The following is a 21,352-nucleotide window of genomic DNA, read 5'->3' as shown; positions in this document are numbered from 1 at the left end:
ACATGACACCAGCAGAATAGTGAGTGCAGCTCTGGAATATAATACAGGATGTAACTCAGGATCAGTACAAGATCATTAATGTAATGTATGTACACAATGACCCCACCAGCAGAATAGTGAGTGCAGCTCTGGAGTATAATACAGGATATAACTCAGGATCAGTACAGGATAAGTAATGTAATGTATGTACACAGTGACTCCACCAGCAGAATAGTGAGTGCAGCTCTGGAGTATAATACAGGATGTAACTCAGGATCAGTACAGGATAAGTAATGTATGTACACAGTGACTCCACCAGCAGAATAGTGAGTGCAGCTCTGGAGTATAATACAGGATGTAACTCAGGATCAGTACAGGATAAGTAATGTAATGTATGTACACAGTGACTCCACCAGCAGAATAGTGAGTGCAGCTCTGGAGTATAATACAGGATATAACTCAGGATCAGTACAGGATAAGTAATGTAATGTATGTACACAGTGACTCCACCAGCAGAATAGTGAGTGCAGCTCTGGAGTATAATACAGGATGTAACTCAGGATCAGTACAGGATAAGTAATGTAATGTATGTACACAGTGACTCCACCAGCAGAATAGTGAGTGCAGCTCTGGAGTATAATACAGGATGTAACTCAGGATCAGTGCAGGATGAGTAATGCATTGTATTTACAAAGTCGCTCAACTTTTTTAAGTACATCAACATCTGCTTATGTGGTGTCCAGCGTTTCTAGTTTATTGAACAGCAAACCTGTCTATGCAGTGATTACCCCTCGCTCGCATGTAACTGCATAGATTGGCAGATTGACCATTCTGGAATTTAGAGGAATCTCTGGGCGAGATAATTTTGGACGTTTTCCTTGGAAATATTGACACATACTTCCCAGTGACGGATAACAGATACTGAAGCTCTAAAAGTGTTATATTAAGTGGCTTTTGTTCTTGTTTTTTTGTCGGAAATTGTTTGTTTTTCTCCCCCTTTTTGTTTTTGGTTGTGGGTTTTGACACTTGAGTCCCGGAATGTGAACGTGACCTGAAGTGACCTTCCTAAAATAGCAGCAGCTCCAGTCACAGGGGGTGTTTTCTCGCTGTGTGCTCGGGGAGTCCTAACACAAGTTATATGAGCACATGTCTGCCCTGATCATATACCCGTAACCATTGTAGATGTGATCCCAGCGTGGCTGCTTCTATTCTGGTCCCGGTCTATGATGGAGACTCTTGGATATTGGCAGTGAACAGGTCTCGGAATTAGGAATCGGTTCCTGTGTAACTTTCCTAGTTTCAGACATAGTGATCGTTCCTCCGCGGCTTGTCATGCGTAGTCTTATAGCCTGCCCCGTGCAGCTGTCCCTCAGCCTCATTCACATTTAATCAGCGGACGCCTCCTGTGTCCCCTCAGGATCGCTGAGGAAGCGCTGTCTAATTTGCCAGAAGCCTCTTGCTCTTCGTCGTCTGAAGACAAATTTGCTGACACACGACAGGACAGAACTTTTCTTTCTCTGAGCTGTTTTCTTCTGCAGCGTGATCGTTCACTTCACTCAAAACTTTCCCGTGTCTGGATTCTGCCTGTTGTAAGCGAGGATCCCCGGTGATTTACACAGCGCCAGCTGGACCCTGTATGGTGTAGGTTTCCTGCTTGGGACGCTGCTGTGTTTTGGACGCTGCATTAAGTTTCTTAATGCCTTTTTTATTAGTTTTTGAGTTTTTCCGCTTCACCTGTTGCTGGCAGGTAATGCTGGGACTTGTAGTTCCTCTAGCACTGAGGAAGCCATGCCCATGGATTTCTTTTTATCTGCCTGTTTGTCTGCATTTCAGAACATGAAGGAAACCCGCTGACACCTGAGGAGGAGTCACAGTTTGATGAAGCTCCAAACGCAGAGAGCCAACTTCTACCCGGATTGGAAAGTGCTTATCTAGAAAAACATTACCCAGGTAAGGAGACCTCGAATAACCGTTTAAGGTGTAACGAAGCCTTTTTAAATAACTTGTGACATGTCAGAAGTTTTGATCGGTGGGGGTCCGAGTACTGAGACCCCCTACCGATTGCGGTGGAAGCTGTCGGGTGAGCGCTGTGCCGCTTTGTTTCTGATCGACTTTCTTAGGAAAACTGAGCGAGCGGTTTACTGTCCCATAGACTTTCTATCAAGCCCATACAATTCTCCAAGGAAACGCCTTCAGAGATGAGTTCTCGCACCCCCACCAATCAAGACTTCTGACATGTCAAGTTATTTAAAAGTTTAGTTACACTTTAAGAACCCCCTTGTGGCGTGTATGACCGATCCTAGAAGCAGCTGGGTATGCGATTTTGTGTCCACCATGTTTTGCTGTATAGATGGAGGAATTTTTGTTATAGCAGCGCAGACTGTATTGTGCCATGTCTAGTATCTGATCTCAGTAGGTAAACATGACATCCCGCTGATTATTCCTTGGAAACTGGCAGGAATCGGCCCTTAGTACTCCACCCATAGGAGAGGCTAAAAGTGTCTCACCCCCCCCCCCCCCCCCATGCATTGATTTTAATATGGGCGTACACATCCGTCTACAATCTAATGGTTAACGTGCATATTCTTTTTTTAGTCCTGCTGCCCCTTAAAGACTATATTGTTAGATCTTTTAACCCCAGGAGATAAGCGGCGTCAGTCAATTATCCCCGATCACGATGCAATGAACATACCTGCTTGGCCTATTTGATTGTGCCTGTGCATGATGGAGATGGCTGTCCCTACTCAATCTCGCACGCCCCCTGTTTGTTTTTTTTTGTATTTTTAACGCCTATAGGATCCTCTTGAGCTGTGGTCTTTAGCTTTAGGGGCACTTTAAGTTGTGGTAAAAGTAGTAGCCAATGTTCTACGTATTGAGACTCGCAAAGTTTGCGTGCGGCCATCTTTAATACACCGTAAACTACCCCGGAGAGACGTGGCAATCTGTAGAACGAGCTTCTGGTGTGTATATTTGTTGTAGTTTTATCAGGTCATGCTTCATCTTCTGCCCTCGTTTTTTTGCATGAAACAATTTCTATGCTTGGAGCCCACAATGTCGTATTAACGAAGTACTTGATATCGCCTGCGGTGTCACACCTTGTATGTGCACATGGACGCACTTCAGCTATACGGTGCTCCTCCATCAATCATCCATTTATCTACTTATAATGTAATGTTCTCTTTTTCCCTTTCTTCTAGAAGATTTGCCCAAGTCTGATCTTTACCATGAAGACGTAAGTTCTACCTCCATCGAAAGCCCTGATCCGAATACAGAAAATGATGTCCATGAAAGTCCTGACAACCCCACCGCTGCTGAAGATAGTCGGGACGAAGCTGCCTCCATCCTTCTATCTGGGGACAGCGACCAACCTAAAGACATTGACGCAGAGCAGGTGACTCCTGAATGTCAGACCAGTACTGAGCCCCCTCTGTCCCCTGCGGCACAGATTTCTGCAGAGCCCCCTGTTTCACCTGTTGAATTGATCCAGGGCAGTTCCCCTGTTTCTCCAGTCGAGCCGTTCCCTGCAGAGATCCAGGTAGAACCTCTTACATCACTTGGTGAATCGGTCCAGGAAGAAGTCAGTCCAGTCTCCCCAGCTGCTGTAGACCAGGAAACTAAGGCTCCAGCCTCCCCTGCTGAGTTGTTCCAAGAAGCAGAAGCTCCTGCCTCCCCGGTCGCATTGATCCAGCAAGCCGAGGTTCCAGCCTCCCCGGTCGCATTGGTTCAGGAAGCCGAGGTTCCAGCCTCCCCGGTCGCATTGGTTCAGGAAGCCGAGGTTCCAGCCTCCCCGGTCGCATTGGTTCAGGAAGCCGAGGTTCCAGCCTCCCCGGTCGCATTGGTTCAGGAAGCCGAGGTTCCAGCCTCCCCGGTCGCATTGGTTCAGGAAGCCGAGGTTCCAGCCTCCCCGGTCGCATTGGTTCAGGAAGCCGAGGTTCCAGCCTCCCCGGTCGCATTGGTTCAGCAAGCCGAGGTTCCAGCCTCCCCGGTCGCATTGATCCAGCAAGCCGAGGTTCCAGCCTCCCCGGTCGCATTGATCCAGCAAGCCGAGGTTCCAGCCTCCCCGGTCGCATTGATCCAGCAAGCCGAGGTTCCAGCCTCCCCGGTCGCATTGATCCAGCAAGCAGAGGTTCCAGCCTCCCCGGTTGTAGTTCAGGAAGCCGAAGCTCCAGCCTCCCCTGTTGCATTGGTTCAGGAAGCCGAAGCTCCAGCCTCCCCTGTTGCATTGGTTCAGGAAAACGAGGTTCCAGCCTCCCCGGTTGCATTGGTTCTGGAAGCCGAAGCTCCAGCCTCCCCTGTTGTAGTTCAGGACTCAGGTGCTCCGGCCTCCCCTGCTACATTAACCCAGGCAGTAGAGACCCCGGTCTCCCCTGCCTCACCTGTCAGCCAGATCCCAGGAGAAGCATTCACTCCTCTTGTTACAGAAATAAAGCCTCCACCTGAAGTGCCACCTGCACAGCTGGAAACTCCTCTCGGAAGAGATGCTCTTCATCCTGGAGACCAAGGTAAGGGAGAAGAATTAATGTAATGTTCTTTCCTAATTGTGGCACTTTGTTTCCATTGGGCTGCGCTGTAGTAATTTTCCAGGTTTGTCTTTCCAGTGTCTCACTATTGTATTTTCCAGTTTTCTAATATTTTCAGCCTTTACTGAATTTTAGGTTTAGATGGGGCACTGAAGTACAGAATAGATGATTTTTATAATGTTTAGCATAAAATCCTATAATGCGTAGATTTATTTGTGGGTTATGTTCTACTTTTTGGTATGAGGATAACCTCCTGTATATTCTCCAGAATCCAGACAAAGGAGTTTAGTTATTGATAGCCACAGGCTCTTTGTGTTGGCTTTAAGGGTCCACACAGGGCATTGCCACAGACTGTAAGATGTATGCATATCCTTCACACCTGTTTAGTGTAAATCTGGATTAGTTTGGAAAAAACCTCACACATTCCTGTTATATCTACAGTGCCCCTAAAGCAAAACACTTACAAAACAAATGACCGACGACTGGGCAGAGCCAAAACTGCTCAAACGCTCATTTCGGACACAATCCTAGAGCCTTTCTCAGCCAATCCAAATCCGCCCCCTGTTCAGCCTGGTTATTCCGAAACATCGGCCTCTCGAGCCAAAGCATTGCATAAAAAAGCCCACGATATGATGGAAACCCGAAGGGAAGCTGCAAGGGATGTGGGCGATCCAGAAGGCGTCCAAACAGCCATGAAAAAGAAAAAGAAGAAAACAAAACAGAGGAAAGCTTATGCACCCAAAGAATTGGAGTTTGGTGATGACGATGTCTCTGCGTTTGCCAGAACTGGCAGCGAGCGTTTATACACCAGTGCGGGGCAGATGGGACACGTGGCGCCTCTTACAAGACAAGACCATCTGTCGGAGCAACCTCTGGGTATTGCTAAGAGAGAGACACACAGTGCAGCAAATGGCACCATGCCTGCCGCTAATCTTACCCTACCCGGGAGTACCCTGGAGAGCGCTGCAGGGAGGGAAGGTGACCTGACATTGTATTCCTCAGAGAAACTAAAGCAAGCTCCACAAAAAATACATTCTCCCTCAGTCATACCCTCTGAAACCCCACCTGGCGACCAAGTGGATAAAAGCTTTTTCGATGTAAGGCCTTCCCTCATGGGAGAAAGTGGGAAACCGGACACCCCTATGGAGGCTATATTTGGAATTGCTGACACAGATGTCGCTAAATGCCCTTATTTACATCCAGAAATGCTGCTCTCCACTTCAGAGAAAACCCTGAAAACTTTGTCAAAAAGAGATGAAAGTAAGGAGATCCTCTTGGAAAAAATACAAAGTGTGAACGAGCACTTAGACTATGCTTTTCCGGGGGCTGGAGTCGAAATGGGAAGGTGGGATAAGCCTAAAAAGGACAAGAGAACTGGCAGTTATAGTCGTGGAGGGCACATGAAAGACCCAAAGCATTGGCAGAGGAGTTTAGACGACCTTGAGTTAGATGTGCAGGCCAGAAGTATGTCCATAGGGCCGCCATTATATCCAGAAAGGGAGGTTCTCCATGAGAAAAAGCGTTCACCCCTTGTAATACCACTAGATGAATTGCATAATTCTAAAGTAAGAGATCCTAAACTAAAAAGCAAAAATGTCAATAAAAATGTACGCTCCGCCACCACCGAGCCCCTGGCTGTGGACTTTGGTCATGGCCTAGAGCCTAACAATGTGTCCAGAGAGTTACTGGTATTTAAGGAAACCTCCGCAGGATTAGACAGTGATGATCTGCCGCCCAGCAAAGCTTTTGATGAGCAGGACACATTAACCAGTGCTGTACCGGTCAGTCACCAGGTATCAGCTAGCTTGGGTGCGGGCATACCTAAAGTAGAGGATATCCCGTGTTCGCCTTTAATGCTCACCGATACTGTGGTTGAGTTGGTGCTGGGGTCCATAGAGCCCAAATTAAGACCACTTTTCCCAGAAAAGGAGACTGATGCAGTTCCAAAAGGCAAAAATCTTGTACTAGGAACTAACTCTAATACAGTCCTGGATGAGAGCGTGCCTACACCAGAAACAAAGCCTGGCACAGTCAATGAGGGCAAAGGGCTTGTTCCAGAAAGTAAGCCTGGTACAGTCCTTGGAAGCAGGGAGCCCGTTCCAGAAAGTAAGCCTGGTACAGTACTAGACCGCAAAGACCATGTTCCAGAAAAAAAGCCGGGTACAGTCCTGGATGAGAGAGTGCCTACTCCAGAAATAAAGCCCGGCACAGTCAATGAGGGCAAAGGGCCTGTTCCAGAAATTAAGCCTGGTACAGTCCTAGACAGCAAGGAGCCTGTTCCAGAAATTAAGCCTGGTACAGTCCTAGACAGCAAGGAGCCTGTTCTAGAAAGTAAGCCTGGTACAGTCCTAGACAGCAATGAGCCTGTTCTAGAAAGTAAGCCTGGTACAGTCCTAGACAGCAAGGAGCCGGTTCTAGAAAGTAAGCCTGGTACAGTCCTAGACAGCAAGGAGCCGGTTCTAGAAAGTAAGCCTGGTACAGTACTAGACAGCAAAGAGCATGTTCCAGAAAAAAAGCCTGGTACAGTCCTGGATGAGAGCGTGCCTACTCCAGAAATAAAGCCTGGCACAGTCAAAGGGGGCAAAGTGCCTGTTCCAGAAAGTAAGCCTGGTACAGTCCTAGACAGCAAGGAGCCTGTTCCAGAAAAAAAGCCTGGTATAGTCCAGGATGAAGGAGTGCCAACTCCAGAAATAAAGCCTGGCACAGTCAATGAGGGCAAAGGGCATGTTCCAGAAAGTAAGCCTGGTAAAGTTCTTGGCAGCAGGGAGCACGTTCCAGAAAAAAAGCCGGTTACAGTACTGGACAGCAAAGAAACCCTTCCAGCAAAAAAGTCTGATACAATGCTGGCTGGCAGAAAGTCCATTCCAGAAAGTGAACCTGTTACACACCTGGATGTACCTGCTCCAGATACTAAGCCTGGCACGCTCCTGGATGGTGAAGAGCTTGTTCCTGAAAATAGGTCCGGTACAGTCCTAGCCAGCAAGGAGCCTTTTCCAGAAGGCAAGCCTGATACAGTTCTAGGACACACAGATTCGGCACCTGAAAATGACCCCCTTCTGGATATGAAGTCCACTACAGTCCTAGGTGACAAAGAGTCTACTCCGAAAAATAAGTCCAGAACAATCCTGGGGAACAGAGAGCATACTCCAAAATACAAGAATAATGCAGTCCTGGGCAGCAAGGAGCCCATTCCAGAAGGTAAGCCTGATAAAGTTCTTGGCCGCAAAGCTCCTACTCCAAAAAATGAACCTGGTCCAGTCTTGAATGGCAAGGAGGCCTTTCCAGATCACAAGCCTGCTTCAGTCCTCGGTGACAAAGAGCATACTCCAGAATGTAAGGGTAATACAGTCCTGGGCGACAAGGAGCCCCTTCCACAAAGTAAACCTGATACAACCCTGGATGACAAAGTACTTGTTACAGTGAATACGCCTGGAAAAATCCAGGATGGCAAAGTGCCCATTCCAGAAGATATGCCTGGCACCGACTTAAAGAGTAATGAGCCTGTTCCAGAAAATAAGCCTGGCACAGCCATGGAGAGCAGGGAACTCTTCCCTTTCAGTTCTCCTGCGATAGAGAGCCAGTCCGAGCCAATCGTCCAAACTGACCAGCCACTTCCAGCCCCAAAAACTGTTCAAAGTGATGGAAGCGTTTCCTTTGAGAGACAAGTAAAAAGCAAAAGGGGAAAAGTAAAAGCAAAATCAAATGGTGCAAAAGGTTTGTTTGATGTTGGTGACCGAGGTCTTGAGGTATCGGCCGTCATCCCGCAACCAAGTGACCAACCCCAGGAAGCACATTTTTCAAGTTCTAAGAAAGCCGAACGTGGGTCTTTAAAGCGTCCTTATAGTTCAGAGAAAAAGGAAAGCCCAGTTTTGGTAGATGCAAAATGTGGTCTCATTAGAAATGATCATGTAGAAGATTCAGCGGGTGGTCTTGTAGATCCTTCTACTCCACTGGAGGACGTAATTCAGGAGCTTCCTCAAGGGCTGTGTCCTGTTAACCAAGATTTCAGCCTTCCTCCATATGATGTAAGAAGTGGCCAACCAGAGCGACAAACTCCGCTCATGACGCCGTTATTAGGATGGCTGGGTGACGATCTCTCAACACTTGGTGGAGAAACACCTCAAGACAAACTAGAACTGAAGTCGGACACATTGGACCCCCCTAATATAACCTTGGACCCAAGTGTAATTTTGGTTCCTCAATTTGTGGAGACTTTAGGAGCTGGAGAAGTGCACAGAGCATCGGATCCGATGGTTCCTGAAGAACGATTGTCTGATTTTCCAGCATCTCCAGTAAAGGAGAGAAGTTTTGGCCATGCAAGTGACATTCATGTAACCGAGAAGCCACCGTCTGAGGTTTCCAGACCCATTAAGAGTTGTTCTTTAACACCCCTAAGCATGCCTGACTATAATTTCAACCTTCAAGGAGATATTTTGGAATCGACCACTCCCAAGTTGGATGTCTCCAGCGAGACTTCATTTTTGGGAGATACTTCAATCTTCACTGAAGTCAATGTCCCCAAAGATGTCCTAAATGTTCCTGGAAGTGACATGAAGTCTTTAAATATGGAAGATGGGGGTAAAGCAGGACTGATTGCTGAAGAGCAACCAACCGTCTTGCCTGCCGCACATGAAGCTCTGGCTGGAGAAGCCACCAATGATATTAGCAAGACCAAAGTGAAGACCTCGGCTCCTGGTCTGAAGGAGCGTCGTCCTATAGGGAAGGAACCTCCAAAGAGTCACAAGACAGAGGAGAAAACCAAAACTGAAGTTCTGAAAGGCTACATGAGGCCTACAAAGGCCAGAGGTGCTGCTCCTCCTCCACTGCCGCTTTCCAGAGCTGCCGGGCTGGCCACGGAGAAACCCAAACGGCCAAAGGAGACCCGTCTGAGTCAGCAAAGGCCGGAAAAAGGTGCGTTCTATTTTGCATCCTCTGGCATGGAGTTTACAAGCAAAGCATGGCTGCACGCACCACCACGACGGCATGAGGGTTGGCTGTCTCGCTGCTGCCATCGCTGCTTGAGTGTGGTGCACTGCTAATATTAACGGTGACCGCGTCCGGTCATACCCGGCTCCTCTTATATACACACGGCAGGAAAGTGCCGCCGATAGTCTCATTTAAAGGACTAGTGTCCAGTTTATGATGTCCATATACCCCATGTGGTGTGAAGATGGGGTCAACCACGACTATGGGCAGCTACCCCCCCCCCCCCTCCCCGAACTAGTTTTGATTAAACAGTTTTTTGCATGGTTTGACTAATCTTGATTAATACGTGTGTTTATACTGATAACTGCATCCGGGGGGCTACAGCCCACTGACAATATCACTGGTGGGGTGGGGGTTGTTTGGCCATGGTTAGAAAGTCTGACCCTGCGCTCTAGAAAGGAAGGTGATCACCGCACCGGAGAGAAGATTTGGTGTAATATGATGGGTGCAAACCTTTACAGGAACCGGATCCAAGGTTCCACAAATGGAAACAACAATTTTCAAGGACCTAGGCTTGAGAAAGGTCCTGCTGGACTGAAACCGCACACTTGTGGGTAAATAAAATTCCTATTTTTGGATGTGCTGCCTTGTTCCTTGAAAATTGTTGACCCTGCGGTGACCGTTCTTTGGTGCAGAGCGCTAGAACGCTGCAGTCAGCGCGACAATAACAGGTTAAATGAGGGATCGGAGGATTTTATTTGCGGCTTTTCCTTCATGGTTCTGTTGTAGGTGGAGAGATGATTTATTTACGGGTTCCTGGAGTTGCCGTCGAGTTGTTCATGCGACATTTGGCTCCCATTGTCCTCCACGAGTGACTGTTCTCCGGCAGATTGGGACTGTCTGGGATAGAGGAAAGGTTGATTATATCCTGCAGGAATAGAAGCGCTGACAAGAAGTTGCATAATCATATAGCTGGCGGCTCCGTGGTGATCTGGGACGTACGTCTACCCGGCAGATCTCTGCTAATAAATTCTTCTCTGCCTGTTTGACTATCTGGGATATTTGAGCGTCTGCGTTCATCGGATTGTCGTCCTGGGAGTTTGATGGTTAAATTGATCCCCTTTTGAAGGGATCAACACAGTTTAATATTAATCAGGTTACATGCAGCCACCACTAGGGGGAGCTCACTGCATACAGTTTATACATTGAGCTCCATAATAACACAGTATGCAGTGCTCTCCTCTGCTCCCTCTAGTGGTGGCTGCAGATACACAGAATTTTTCATTCAACTGTCTATGTAGGGGGTTTGGAACTCTGTATGTGGACCCCCGATACAGATAATCAACACAATGTTGGGCCCAGTTCATCCTTGGTTAATCTGTTAAATCTGTAATCTGGGAAAGCTGAGTGACAACTGAAATTTCTCCAGCTTTTCCAGACCCCCTGAATGCCAAATTTGCATTGTACTACATCCATTGCGCCCCACGGCCCTTCATGAGTAGACTGGTTTGCCATTCAGGAGTCTGTAAAAGTTGGGTGACAAATCCCTACAGAAGCTGCTGTGACGGCAGTCACCCAGCTTTCCCAGGAACAGATGCATCCTAGAAACGGCTTTAAAGATTTTGTTTTTTAAGCCCTTGACAGTTTATTTTAAGGACTTCCTTTATTACTGGGAAATCTGTTCTGTTCCTGTATGTCAGGTTGGGGTTTGGTCATTGCGGCGTCCTCTGCATTGGCCTCGGACGGACATTCTTGTTCTATCGCAGACACGTGCATGAAATAGATAAAGAAAAAAAAAATCTTTATTCACAAAAAGGGAGGGGCGCTCCGTTTACCCTCTGCGTCTTACAGGAGATTTGTCATTTCCTCGCCGCCTCTGACTCCCTCGTTACCCTCCTTATGGTACGTTGCCGTGGAAACCAGCGAGCGAGATTCACTGAGAACTGGAAGGAAAGCGTTAAATCGGCAAAAAATAGCGAGCTAAAAATAGCGCGGGGGCGAATTACTCCGTGTAGCGTGGAGGGATCGAGATGGTTTTAACCCCTGCAGTGCTGGAAGGATTCCTGCCCCTCCAGATTTCCAGAGATGTGGATAAATCCGTATAACGCCTCGTTCACTGACCCGCTCTCGTAGATTAGTGTTGGCATTTTTAGGGGTCCAGATTGTAGGAAAAGGTTCAGGACTAAGGGTACTGCCATGACTATTATATTGGCTGTTTTCCAGGGGCAGATATACCTGAGAAATAGTCAAATGGAGATTTTAGATTGACCTCGTACTTATGGGAGGATATTTTGCACGAGTGGTCTCCTGATGGGCAGTATAGGAGCCGGGCGTGACGTTTGGGACCCAGGAATACGGTGTTGTAACTTGTCTTGGTGCTTACGTTTGTTTTCAATAAATAGCCGCGTGGTTTATTGAAACGCTAAATGCGTTTTCCCCGTCATGGTGGCATGTAAAGTGTGTGTGTAAATACGGTGCGGGTAGGTATAGTATAATAAAGCTTCATCATTGTATATGGAGCAGTTCTGCAACTTTCTAATATACTTTGTGTTAAAATTCCTTACTATTTTACAAATTTCTGCTTGCTGTCAGTGAATGGAAACATTCCTGTTTACATCCTGAGGCTGAAAACCCAGCCTGACCTAATAGTTCTCACAGTTGAGGGTTTGTAACAATTGTATCCAGTCTAGACAATCATCAGAGCCAAACACGGCAAACCTCACACATCTCTCTCCTGATACTTTTGTTACAATGTATCAGTTCAGGTAACCATGTATCCTCCGGAAGTCAAGACTGTTTAATTAACATGGGATTTTTTAGAGTGATGCGTTCTAACACGATCAGTGAGATGTATTGGGTTAGGACAGGTTTTCAGCTTCTAGATGCAATGGAGGTTTCCATTCACTGACGGCAAGAAGACCTATTTATGAAGGTGAGAAATTGGCACACAAACTATGAGAGAGTTTCCGATCTTTTCTTTCTCTGAAAAACAGAGCAGTATTGACTACAAATTGGGGCTGGTGCATCGGAGAATTTGCGGTTATTCTGTATGAGACGTTAAACTGTTTTGGGATCAGACCCCCGTTCTGCTCATACATGACCCGATCCCTATATTATAAGGTCACATGTTTTTATAATGTGGCATCTATGTTTACATGGTATGAGGTGTTATAGATTCATACCCGTCCTGCCCACTCACCCACCGCAGTGAGATTCCTCCTGCGGCGCATATCTATGTGTCTGGGTATACAGCAGCTAATGCAATGCTACACGGCCCTGAAATAGCAGCGTCTTGTAGCTGAAATATCCAAAGGCGAGGCGGTGGAGGGCAGTCTGTCACTTCAGGGGACCCACGCTAAGTAGGTCTGCACGGAGCCCGGGGCCACACAAGAGGAATAGATTCATTTAGAAACATCGGATTATTACACATCCGACCAGAGCGTAACCGGACGGGACGACGACAGATAAGTCATTGATTCTTCTAGATGTCTCATAACATTTAACCCCCCCCCCCTCCAAAAAAGACCCTGAACTGATGCGATATATTGGAGACCACCTCACCGCTGTTAGAAGAGTTGTCACCCAGCTTTCCATAAACCATGAATAGAGCGGTATATTCCTCCTCCTGTGTGATTTCGGCCTCAATCTCCTGTTCTGGAATTCTATTAATGGACCAGGAAGCTCAGGATGAACTGGGGTTGGGGTGTGTTACAGCTGGCAATTAAGCGCATAGAAATGTGAAAATGTAAAGCCCGGCTTAAAGAAATAAACCAACGTGTGCTGTAAGTTTCTCAGTGCCTTGCCCTCAGTTCTGTCACAATTTAACCTGGAGCAGAGGAGGAACCAGAGACTGGTTGCTAGGGAAGCACTGCCAGACAACCACATAGAAGAGACACTGGTTGTTAGGCAGTATATCCCTAGCAACCAGACTGTCCTATGACAAAGGCTGGCAGAGGAGGAGAATATCTGCTGGCCAAAAGGAACAATTTCCTTTAATGCCATCACTTTGATCGGTGGGGGTCCTACTTATAGAACCCCACTGATGCTAAGAATAAAGGGGCTGCATCGCTAATCCCCCTTTGTAGGGTTGCCCTGCAGAGCGGTGCTATTGGCAACCCGGCAGTGCAAGGTTCACCTAAACGGGGTCGGCTGCAGTTCCCTGCACAGCGGGGTGTCCGGGAGCAACGATCTGCAGGGAGAATTTACAAGTGAATTTAGCGCTGCAGCCCCTTTTTTCTTAGGAGCGGTGGGGGGTATAGAAATCTGATCCCCACCGATCATAAAATGGTGACCTAGGGATATTCGTTACATAATATTGCACGATCATATTGTTCCACGCTTGAGTTCATATTATGGCAGATATGGGATGAGGGGCACTAGGCGGTCATTGCAGGTATTGAGCAGATCACAATGGGGCCGGTGGGGGGGGGGGGGGGGTCTCTGTCTTCCTATACCAGGCTGTTCTGTCAGCTCGGAGGAGGTGGAGATTAATTTTTCTCCTCTGCCATGAAGAGAGAAGCAGATGTGATGTCACAGCGCAGGCAGGCACACTCGCTGCATGTTCGTCTCTCTGACACCAGGACAAGCCAAACCAGAAAACAATGTCTCTCTCCAATCAGCCACCCGCCGCTCTCACGGAATACAGCCAGCTGTGCAATGCCAGAAACCCTGACTCCATCCCGGGCACAGAGTCCCAGAGAGAATACCCCAAAGCGGAGTACGAATGGCAGAGGACAGAGGGGAAGCTGCACGAGATCGGTCTGAATGTGAACAGCGGAGGGCAAATAAAAGACGGACTCGTTAAAAGCGCCGGCTTCACGGACGAAGACAAGCTCTGCTTCTTCGAGACCAAACTAGACAAAAGCCTGCAGCTGGGACCCAAGGAGAAGGGGGAATGTGAAGGGCAAAGTAAAAGTAACCAGGTCCCTTCCAATCCTGACCCCCTCGCCTTCTTGGTAGATCCATTCTCTTGCTCCAAGCCGGCCGATGTCGTCCTACCCCCCGGTGGACCGTGTAGGATCTTTGACGACTTCGATCCGATCCAAGCGATCACCGACCAGGAAAAAGCTGCGACTAGAACCGGCTTGATGACTACCAACGAGAAGAAACAGCAGCTTTTCGGGCAGTCTGAGTCGGGGATGCTTTTCCAGAACCATGGCATGAAGGTTTGGAATTCCAATTTTAACCCCATCCTGACTGACAACTCCCTTAGTAAAGAAAAGTGTTCTCCGTCCAACATTGGCATCTTTAACAACCACCTCAAGAACGGGTGTGCCGTCCAAATCCCCCGTGGTCATTCTGATCCACCGAGAACCATGGTGGAGCTGGCACAGGACGACTTCAAGCCCATCCCTGCCAATCGCTCTAATGACCTAGATGAAGACGGGTTCAACGTGGACACAGATGATCGGCTCGACAGTCTAGAGGATTGTCCACTACTAGATAGAGCCTCCTATCAGAGGAAGGCGATCAGGCGCGCCATGTCCGAGTGCTCACACTTGGCTGTTCCTCAAACGGCCAACGTTGCCGATAAGTACCCCGAGACTTCTGGAGCTAAAGAGAACGCTGATCTATGGTCACCACCTGGCGGCATGAACCACAACCAGAACACCCTGGCCAAAAAACAAGCCAACTCTATGAAAAGGTCCATGACCGTAGCTGAAGAGCAGACGAGCGGCTACGACTTCAGCTCCAGGCAGGACATTGCCGCCTTCTCCTCCTACTCGCCTATGAAGGGGCACCTCTGCTTTAAGGATGAAAAAGTTGGAGATGGGTCTCTATTAGCCAGTCAGGACCTTCTGTCCTTGGCCATGCCATCGAGAAAGCTGGATGACGTCCCGGAAGCTGGCACCGGAGAGAAGAACGGCCTAAAGCAAATGGAGTCTCCAATCCCTTCCAATGTCTCTGAGGAGGACATGAGACTGAAGACTTACCGGACAGGCACCGAGAACGTGGCGGATAATGACCGCGCCAGTGCCTCGCCATTATCTACTAAAAAAGAGATCCGGGAGGGTAAGTATTATGTATATTGATGTCTTGGTGGACCGTGGGCAAAGTCCTAGAAGAATTTAAGGATCATTTCCAACTAAAATCCCCCAAAACCCCAAGTTCTTGAGCTGTCGTAAATATTCTAATCAGCAATATCGGTCTAAGGGAAAGTTAAGTTACCACAGGCGGTGTCACCCAGCTTTTCCAGAGACCTGAACGGCAGAATAACCAGGCATATTTGCCATTCAGGAGTCTGGAAATCCCGTTGGCAACCAACATGGCTGCCACTAGAGCTCCGAAGAAGGTTGTCACCCAGCTGATTAATGGCGGAATCCTTTTATTCTCCCTGGTTGAATGGCTTTTCTGACATTTTTGTTGGGCTTCAGTTCTAGTGACAGATGTTCTGTGTGAAGGATTATGTAGCTGATGTGTACGGCGCGGGGGGATATGCCCGGCCCCCCCTATCCCTACCCTTCATAAAATGCCATAAGCGGTGTCCTAAAAGGTTTTAGCGCCCGTATTGAAAGCGGCTTTGTTCTTCAATGGAGAGATGTAGCAGAGCTTACTGAGTGTCACTTGGCACAGCTGGTTATCTTGCGGTCTGTGGCTTTTCATGGCTGTTACAGGTTTTCTTTGTGATCATCTCCAGGGGGGTTTTCAAGAAGCAGAAATGATGCAGCCTGGAAGAGATGAAGCAGTTTTCCCCCAATATGACAATGTCTGCTCAATGAGGGTCCGCGAGGCACGGCCCCTTCATTCTAGGCAAAGACTGGGTGGGGGCACCCATCTTACATGTCGTATATCCATTTTGTGGGATATTCTGTTGGAATAAATTCGGCTCTGCTATATATGCGCACAGATTGGGTGAAGTCACAGGAGCGGAGCAATTTACCGTGCAGTCTCTGCGGATGGGGGTTTCTAAAGATCTCATTCACATGTAAAATCATTGTAGAATTGACTTAAAAAAAATCGGCATCACGTCAATTCTGTTGCGATTTTTCACCGAGGATTAAACTCCTTGCGATGTTTAGGGCAAAATCTGCTTGTGACGTGTTTGGATTTTGCAGCGAAATGCGTGGTGGAAAGTCTGCAGAAACCTATAGGTTCCCCTACACATCTGTGCTGCCGAACACCCAACCGTTCCCTAAACAAAGACTTTTCTGTGCGGTGTTACCCTGGAGGGGATCTGTATGGTTTGGGGTTTGTGAGGTTTCGTTCTCCTCTTGTTGCGGACTCTTCCGTTTTGTACTTTCTCCATAAATCTGGGGTTGATCCCCGACTAAAGCCGCTGTACAGTGTGAGGGACCCTACAAACCGATCCCTACAGCTCCGCTCCCTGGACCCCGGTGAGTGTAAGATATTTGATATTGTACCGCAGTCCCCCTGTGTAGTTAGGTCTTAAAGGGGTTTTCCCACAAACACGTATCCCCATATCTACAGGATAAGGGGATACAGGTGTGATCGCTGGGACCCCCAGCGATGAGTACGGAGGATTGGAACTCCCCAGACGTGCTCCATGCAAAGGTCGTTCATTTCTATGGAGCTGCCAAGGACCTGGTCCCGGAAGTGCCATAAAAACGAATGCAGCGCTGGCCAAGCATGCGCCCCATTCTCATTGAGCTCTCCAGGGTATTTTCTGTCCCCCTTTCTCCTCATCACTGGGCGTCCCAGTGGTCGGACCCCCAGCGATCACATATGTATCCTGTAGTTGGGGGATACAAAAACCCCTTTAAGGGTAGGTCTACACAAAGCGGAAGAAATCCGCCTCAAGTCTGTGGCGATTCAGACGCAAAATCCACGTGTTACATTGAGTGGGGGTCCATGGTGGAAATCCACAATTCTAATCAACCCGCAACATGAATTCAGTTCCGCAAATTTCTTCCGCTACATGTGTATGAGTGTTTGAATACCTCGTCCACGTGTATTGTACTGTGCCCTGCTGCTCTCCATTACGTCTGACCCCGGCCTAAAGGGTTTCTTCCAACGATCGGCCTCCATTAACCCTGCAGCGGAGGCCGCCTCATTATTAAGACTAGAATTTGGAAAGCCCGTCTTCGGCGTTGGTTGCGATCTCGTCATCCAGACCCCAGACATCTGACACTGAAGTTTTCTTGTGGACTACCACTTTAAATGATGTAACGTTTGTGTCCCTTTTGGCTTACAATGTATCGAGTGTATAGCAGAGCAGCGGACTGTCCACATATTGCCGATGTGACTTTAGTGTTACAACTTTAAAAATAGTCCTAATTAAGAAACTCCTGTATTGTGTATACAGCTCCAATGCAGACCTGCGTCTCCATGGTTACAGACCGCAAACAATCCATGCGTGTAGTCTGGTCCCTTTCCTCTGGCTCCTCTTCTGTTTAGGTTATCAAAACGACACCCCCCCCCCCCCCCCATATTCTCCTCCTAAAGGGACATTGATTTTCCTGCTCACAGAGAATCACGCCGAAATAGGTGTAAAAACCGCCTACAAGCGACGTTCCCTTTATTTTAATGGGAGACCGCCCCAGTGTTCATACAGGCGGTAATAAAAACCCAAAGATCCGGGACCGATAAAACTGCAAATCTGTGGCAGAAATCTGATAGTCGGCCTCGGGTTTCTGATGATTTTCTGCCGAATCCAGGTAGGACTTATTCACTTTAAAAATCCACTGTGTGAACAAGGCCTTAGGATTGCGGATTTGTCGGAGAATCTGCGTCCGAAATCAAACTGACCCTCAGATTTGTAGCTTTTTATGCTACAGATCCGCACCCAGACGGCGTGCGGCTTCCGGATCGGTTTCTACGTCAAGGAGTGACGACACTATTTTATTTTTTTTGAACTACGGTGAAGATTCCCATTGAAAATAATAGGCTGCAGAATTTGCGTGAGAATTCCACTGTGTGAATGAGGCCTTATAGTCAGGAGCTGTTTAGTTCCTCTCCAGCAGCCCCCTACAGGTGAAATGTGGTATTACATGCTGCCATTCAAATGTCTGCGTATGTAACAAACTGGTGGTACGGGCCAATAGAGTGCTGCTCTCCGCTTTGGGAAATAGAGGGGGGTCCTGAACAGGGGAAACCCCCCCCCCCCACACCCCCAGATTTCACATGCATTGGCCCTAATAAGGCTTGTGGAGAGGGGTTGTCGAGAGGATACAGCCCCTTTTTTAAAATTGTAACGTTTCTTGGTTACATCTGTTTTTGGCTATCACAGATCCCACAGGGGATCCTCAGAGCTGGAAATCTACCTAGCTAAGCAGCGCCCCAGCCCCCTACTGCTGAATAGGTAGGCATGTGTGCCGTTCAGGAGTCCGGAAAAGCTGGAAACCAGCTGCAGATCCCATAGGACAGATGTCACCCAGCTTTTGCTCAATGGCAAAAACAAATTTATATACAAAGGTTGGAGGGGGGTGGGGGGGGGGTGTCCTGCATTTGCTGGAATTTAAGAAAACTGGGTATTGTAATGCCGTTTTTGGAGACAGCTGAACAGAGTATTTAAGACTTTGACAGAGGACGAGTTGCGTCGTTGTGTTCTATTTATTCAGGGGAAATATGTTGAGAAAAGTGAATTTCAGGCGGCTGGGAGTGGATTGTTCAGTCAGTTATCTCTGTGTTCCCGTCTGCGGTTCTAATCCCCCCATCTGTCGGATGCAGCCGAGATTACAGCAGATTATGGAGACTCCTCTATCCGATATAATGTCAATTCAGATCAGGATGATATAAAAATGTTCTCAGCCGTTTACATAATGCCGACCGCGGCGATTATCGGACCACGCACGCCGAGCATTATATAAAATCTCTGCGGTCCGGACCCCGGCTCGGCCAGCGATGAAAGCGGGAAAAGCGTGAGGTCTGGCCGCACGAGATGTCACCACGCCGCGCTTAAATGGTTAAGATGTTCTCCACTAAAACTGCAAAATCCCTAGTAAATAAGTCAGAATGGTCCTCCGGAGTCATAACCCAGCTTTCCCAGAACCCTGAATGAGAAACCGCTAGTAATGAGGTGGGTGCACGTATCAAGGCAGATCACTGAAACAGTCTAAATAAACTGGGTGACTACCTGTATTTACCGCCGTTAGTGGCCAATTATTCTGCATTCCTCAAAACCTGCCTGGAGGGGTGGGATTTATTGCAGCATTTCGCTGCACTTTACCATTCAGGAGTCTGACAAGGCTGGGTGCCAACCAATATTGACACTGGTAAATTTACTGGGCAACTACCCACGTTCCTAGCATCCCGAATGGAAAACGTAACGGTCTACATTAGGCATTTTGCCTTTCAGGAGGTTGGGGAAAGTTGGGTTTAGCCGCCATTAGGACTCGGCATTTCCAAACCGAATAGAAACTGTCTGGTTATGGGGATGATTCGTCAATACAGTCCCGTGTTTTTTTTGTTTTGTTTTTTTATATATACGGGCACGGATCCCATCGTAGGGGCGGTAGAACCAGCGGGTGACGGGACTGACCCTTATACATCGTTATTTGAGCGCACGGATCATTCGGGGACAGTTATTACTGAAGTGGCCGCGAGCCTCAAGCCGGATTAAATCACTGCTGGGGATTGGTAGTAAAAGACAGAGGAAAAAAATGGAAATGATTTTTCTTTTTAGCCGCTTATCTAAATTGCTGCTTAGGTTCATGCACTGGTCTGAGTGGTCGCCCTGCAGATGTCCCGGTCGTGTCCGCGCTGTGCCAGCTTCACCATCTTCTCCTGCCTTTTTTTTATTTTAGATTTTTGTACAGGAAATTATGCCGGTAGCAGGTGAGACATCAAATTGTGTTCTCTTTGCCAGCACTGTGGATGTAGCTTGCAGTGTAAAGCATGGAGGGTTTTCTTCTGTTGTCATGGTTACGTAGATGAGGGATTAGTAAGCGTAAAACGTTGCTGTTGAATCATCTACATGTCCCTGGATGTAGCCGTGCCAACGAGAATGAAAACCTCTATTCACAAAAAACGTAATTGTCCATGGTGATAGCGCGCCCGCGCATCGGCTTGTATGTTTACCTCGTACAATAGCGAAGTTAACCCTTAGTGTGCATGGTCTCCACTCACTGAACATTCCATCATATATTCACTGTCATCTACATGGGATTTACATACTTTGAAACTCACCCTAAAGTCTTCGTGAACCCGCACAGCAAATGGTTAAAAGACCATTTAGGGTATGTTCACGCGGCCTATTTTCGGCCGTTTTTCATGCCGTAAACGCCAAAAGAAATCGGAAGCAGAACGCCTCTAAACATCTGTCCATTGATTCTGACGGAGCGTTTTTCGCGGCATTATTTTACGCGTAAAAAAACTGCAGGACACTTCTTGGGATGTTTTTGGAGCAGTTTTCCATAGACTCTATTGAAAAAAGCTCCAAAAACGGCCGTGAAAATCGCGAGTGGCACAAAAAACGTCTGAAAATCAGGAGCTGTTTTCTCTTGAAAACAGCTCCCTATTTTGAGAAGTTTTTGACTGCATGTGAACATGGCCTTACTGTTCGGTTACCAGACATTTAAGTCTAGGGAGAAGCCGACTATAGTGGTGTTCTATATCCAGAATTGTCTCTGCCACCAATCAGTCTCACACCAATGTACGGGTGTCTGGCGGTTCTCAAAGTGCAACCAGTTCCAACCAGAATGCAAATTTGTGCAAAAACTGAACAAGCAGGAAATGCAATTGTGAGTGCAGCTCTGGAGTATAATACAGGATGTAACTCAGGATCAGTACAGGATAAGTAATGTATGTACACAGTAACTCGACCAGCAGAATAGTGAGTGCAGCTCTGGAGTATAATACAGGATATAACTCAGGATCAGTACAGGGTAAGTAATGTAATGTATGTACACAGTGACTACACCAGCAGAATAGTGAGTGCAGCTCTGGAGTATAATACAGGATATAACTCCGGATCAGTAATGTATGTACACAGTGACTCCACCAGCAGAATAGTGAGTGCAGCTCTGGAG

General features: G+C 47.6%; 1 protein-coding gene across 15 annotated transcripts in view; it reads left to right on the top strand.

Moving 5' to 3' along the window:
- MAP4 (microtubule associated protein 4) overlaps positions 1-21,352 on the top strand; it is a 98,789-nt gene that overhangs the window by 53,214 nt on the left and 24,223 nt on the right. For 12 of the 15 annotated variants that reach the window (XM_075827848.1, XM_075827845.1, XM_075827843.1 and 9 more), the window contains 2 exons: positions 1,813-1,929; positions 3,177-4,481. In XM_075827848.1, the coding sequence (XP_075683963.1) occupies positions 1,813-1,929; positions 3,177-4,481 (1,422 nt within the window). Of the gene's footprint in view, positions 1-1,812; positions 1,930-3,176; positions 4,482-13,936; positions 15,438-21,352 lie in introns of those variants that run through there. The other 3 variants (XM_075827841.1, XM_075827840.1, XM_075827852.1) reach the window with 3 other exon arrangements.

Source organism: Rhinoderma darwinii, chromosome 5, assembly GCF_050947455.1.
Source record: "Rhinoderma darwinii isolate aRhiDar2 chromosome 5, aRhiDar2.hap1, whole genome shotgun sequence".
NCBI classification, from domain to species: Eukaryota; Metazoa; Chordata; class Amphibia; order Anura; family Rhinodermatidae; genus Rhinoderma; species Rhinoderma darwinii.
Note: the sequence above shows the minus strand (reverse complement) of the source record. Positions and strands in the feature narration are given on the sequence as shown.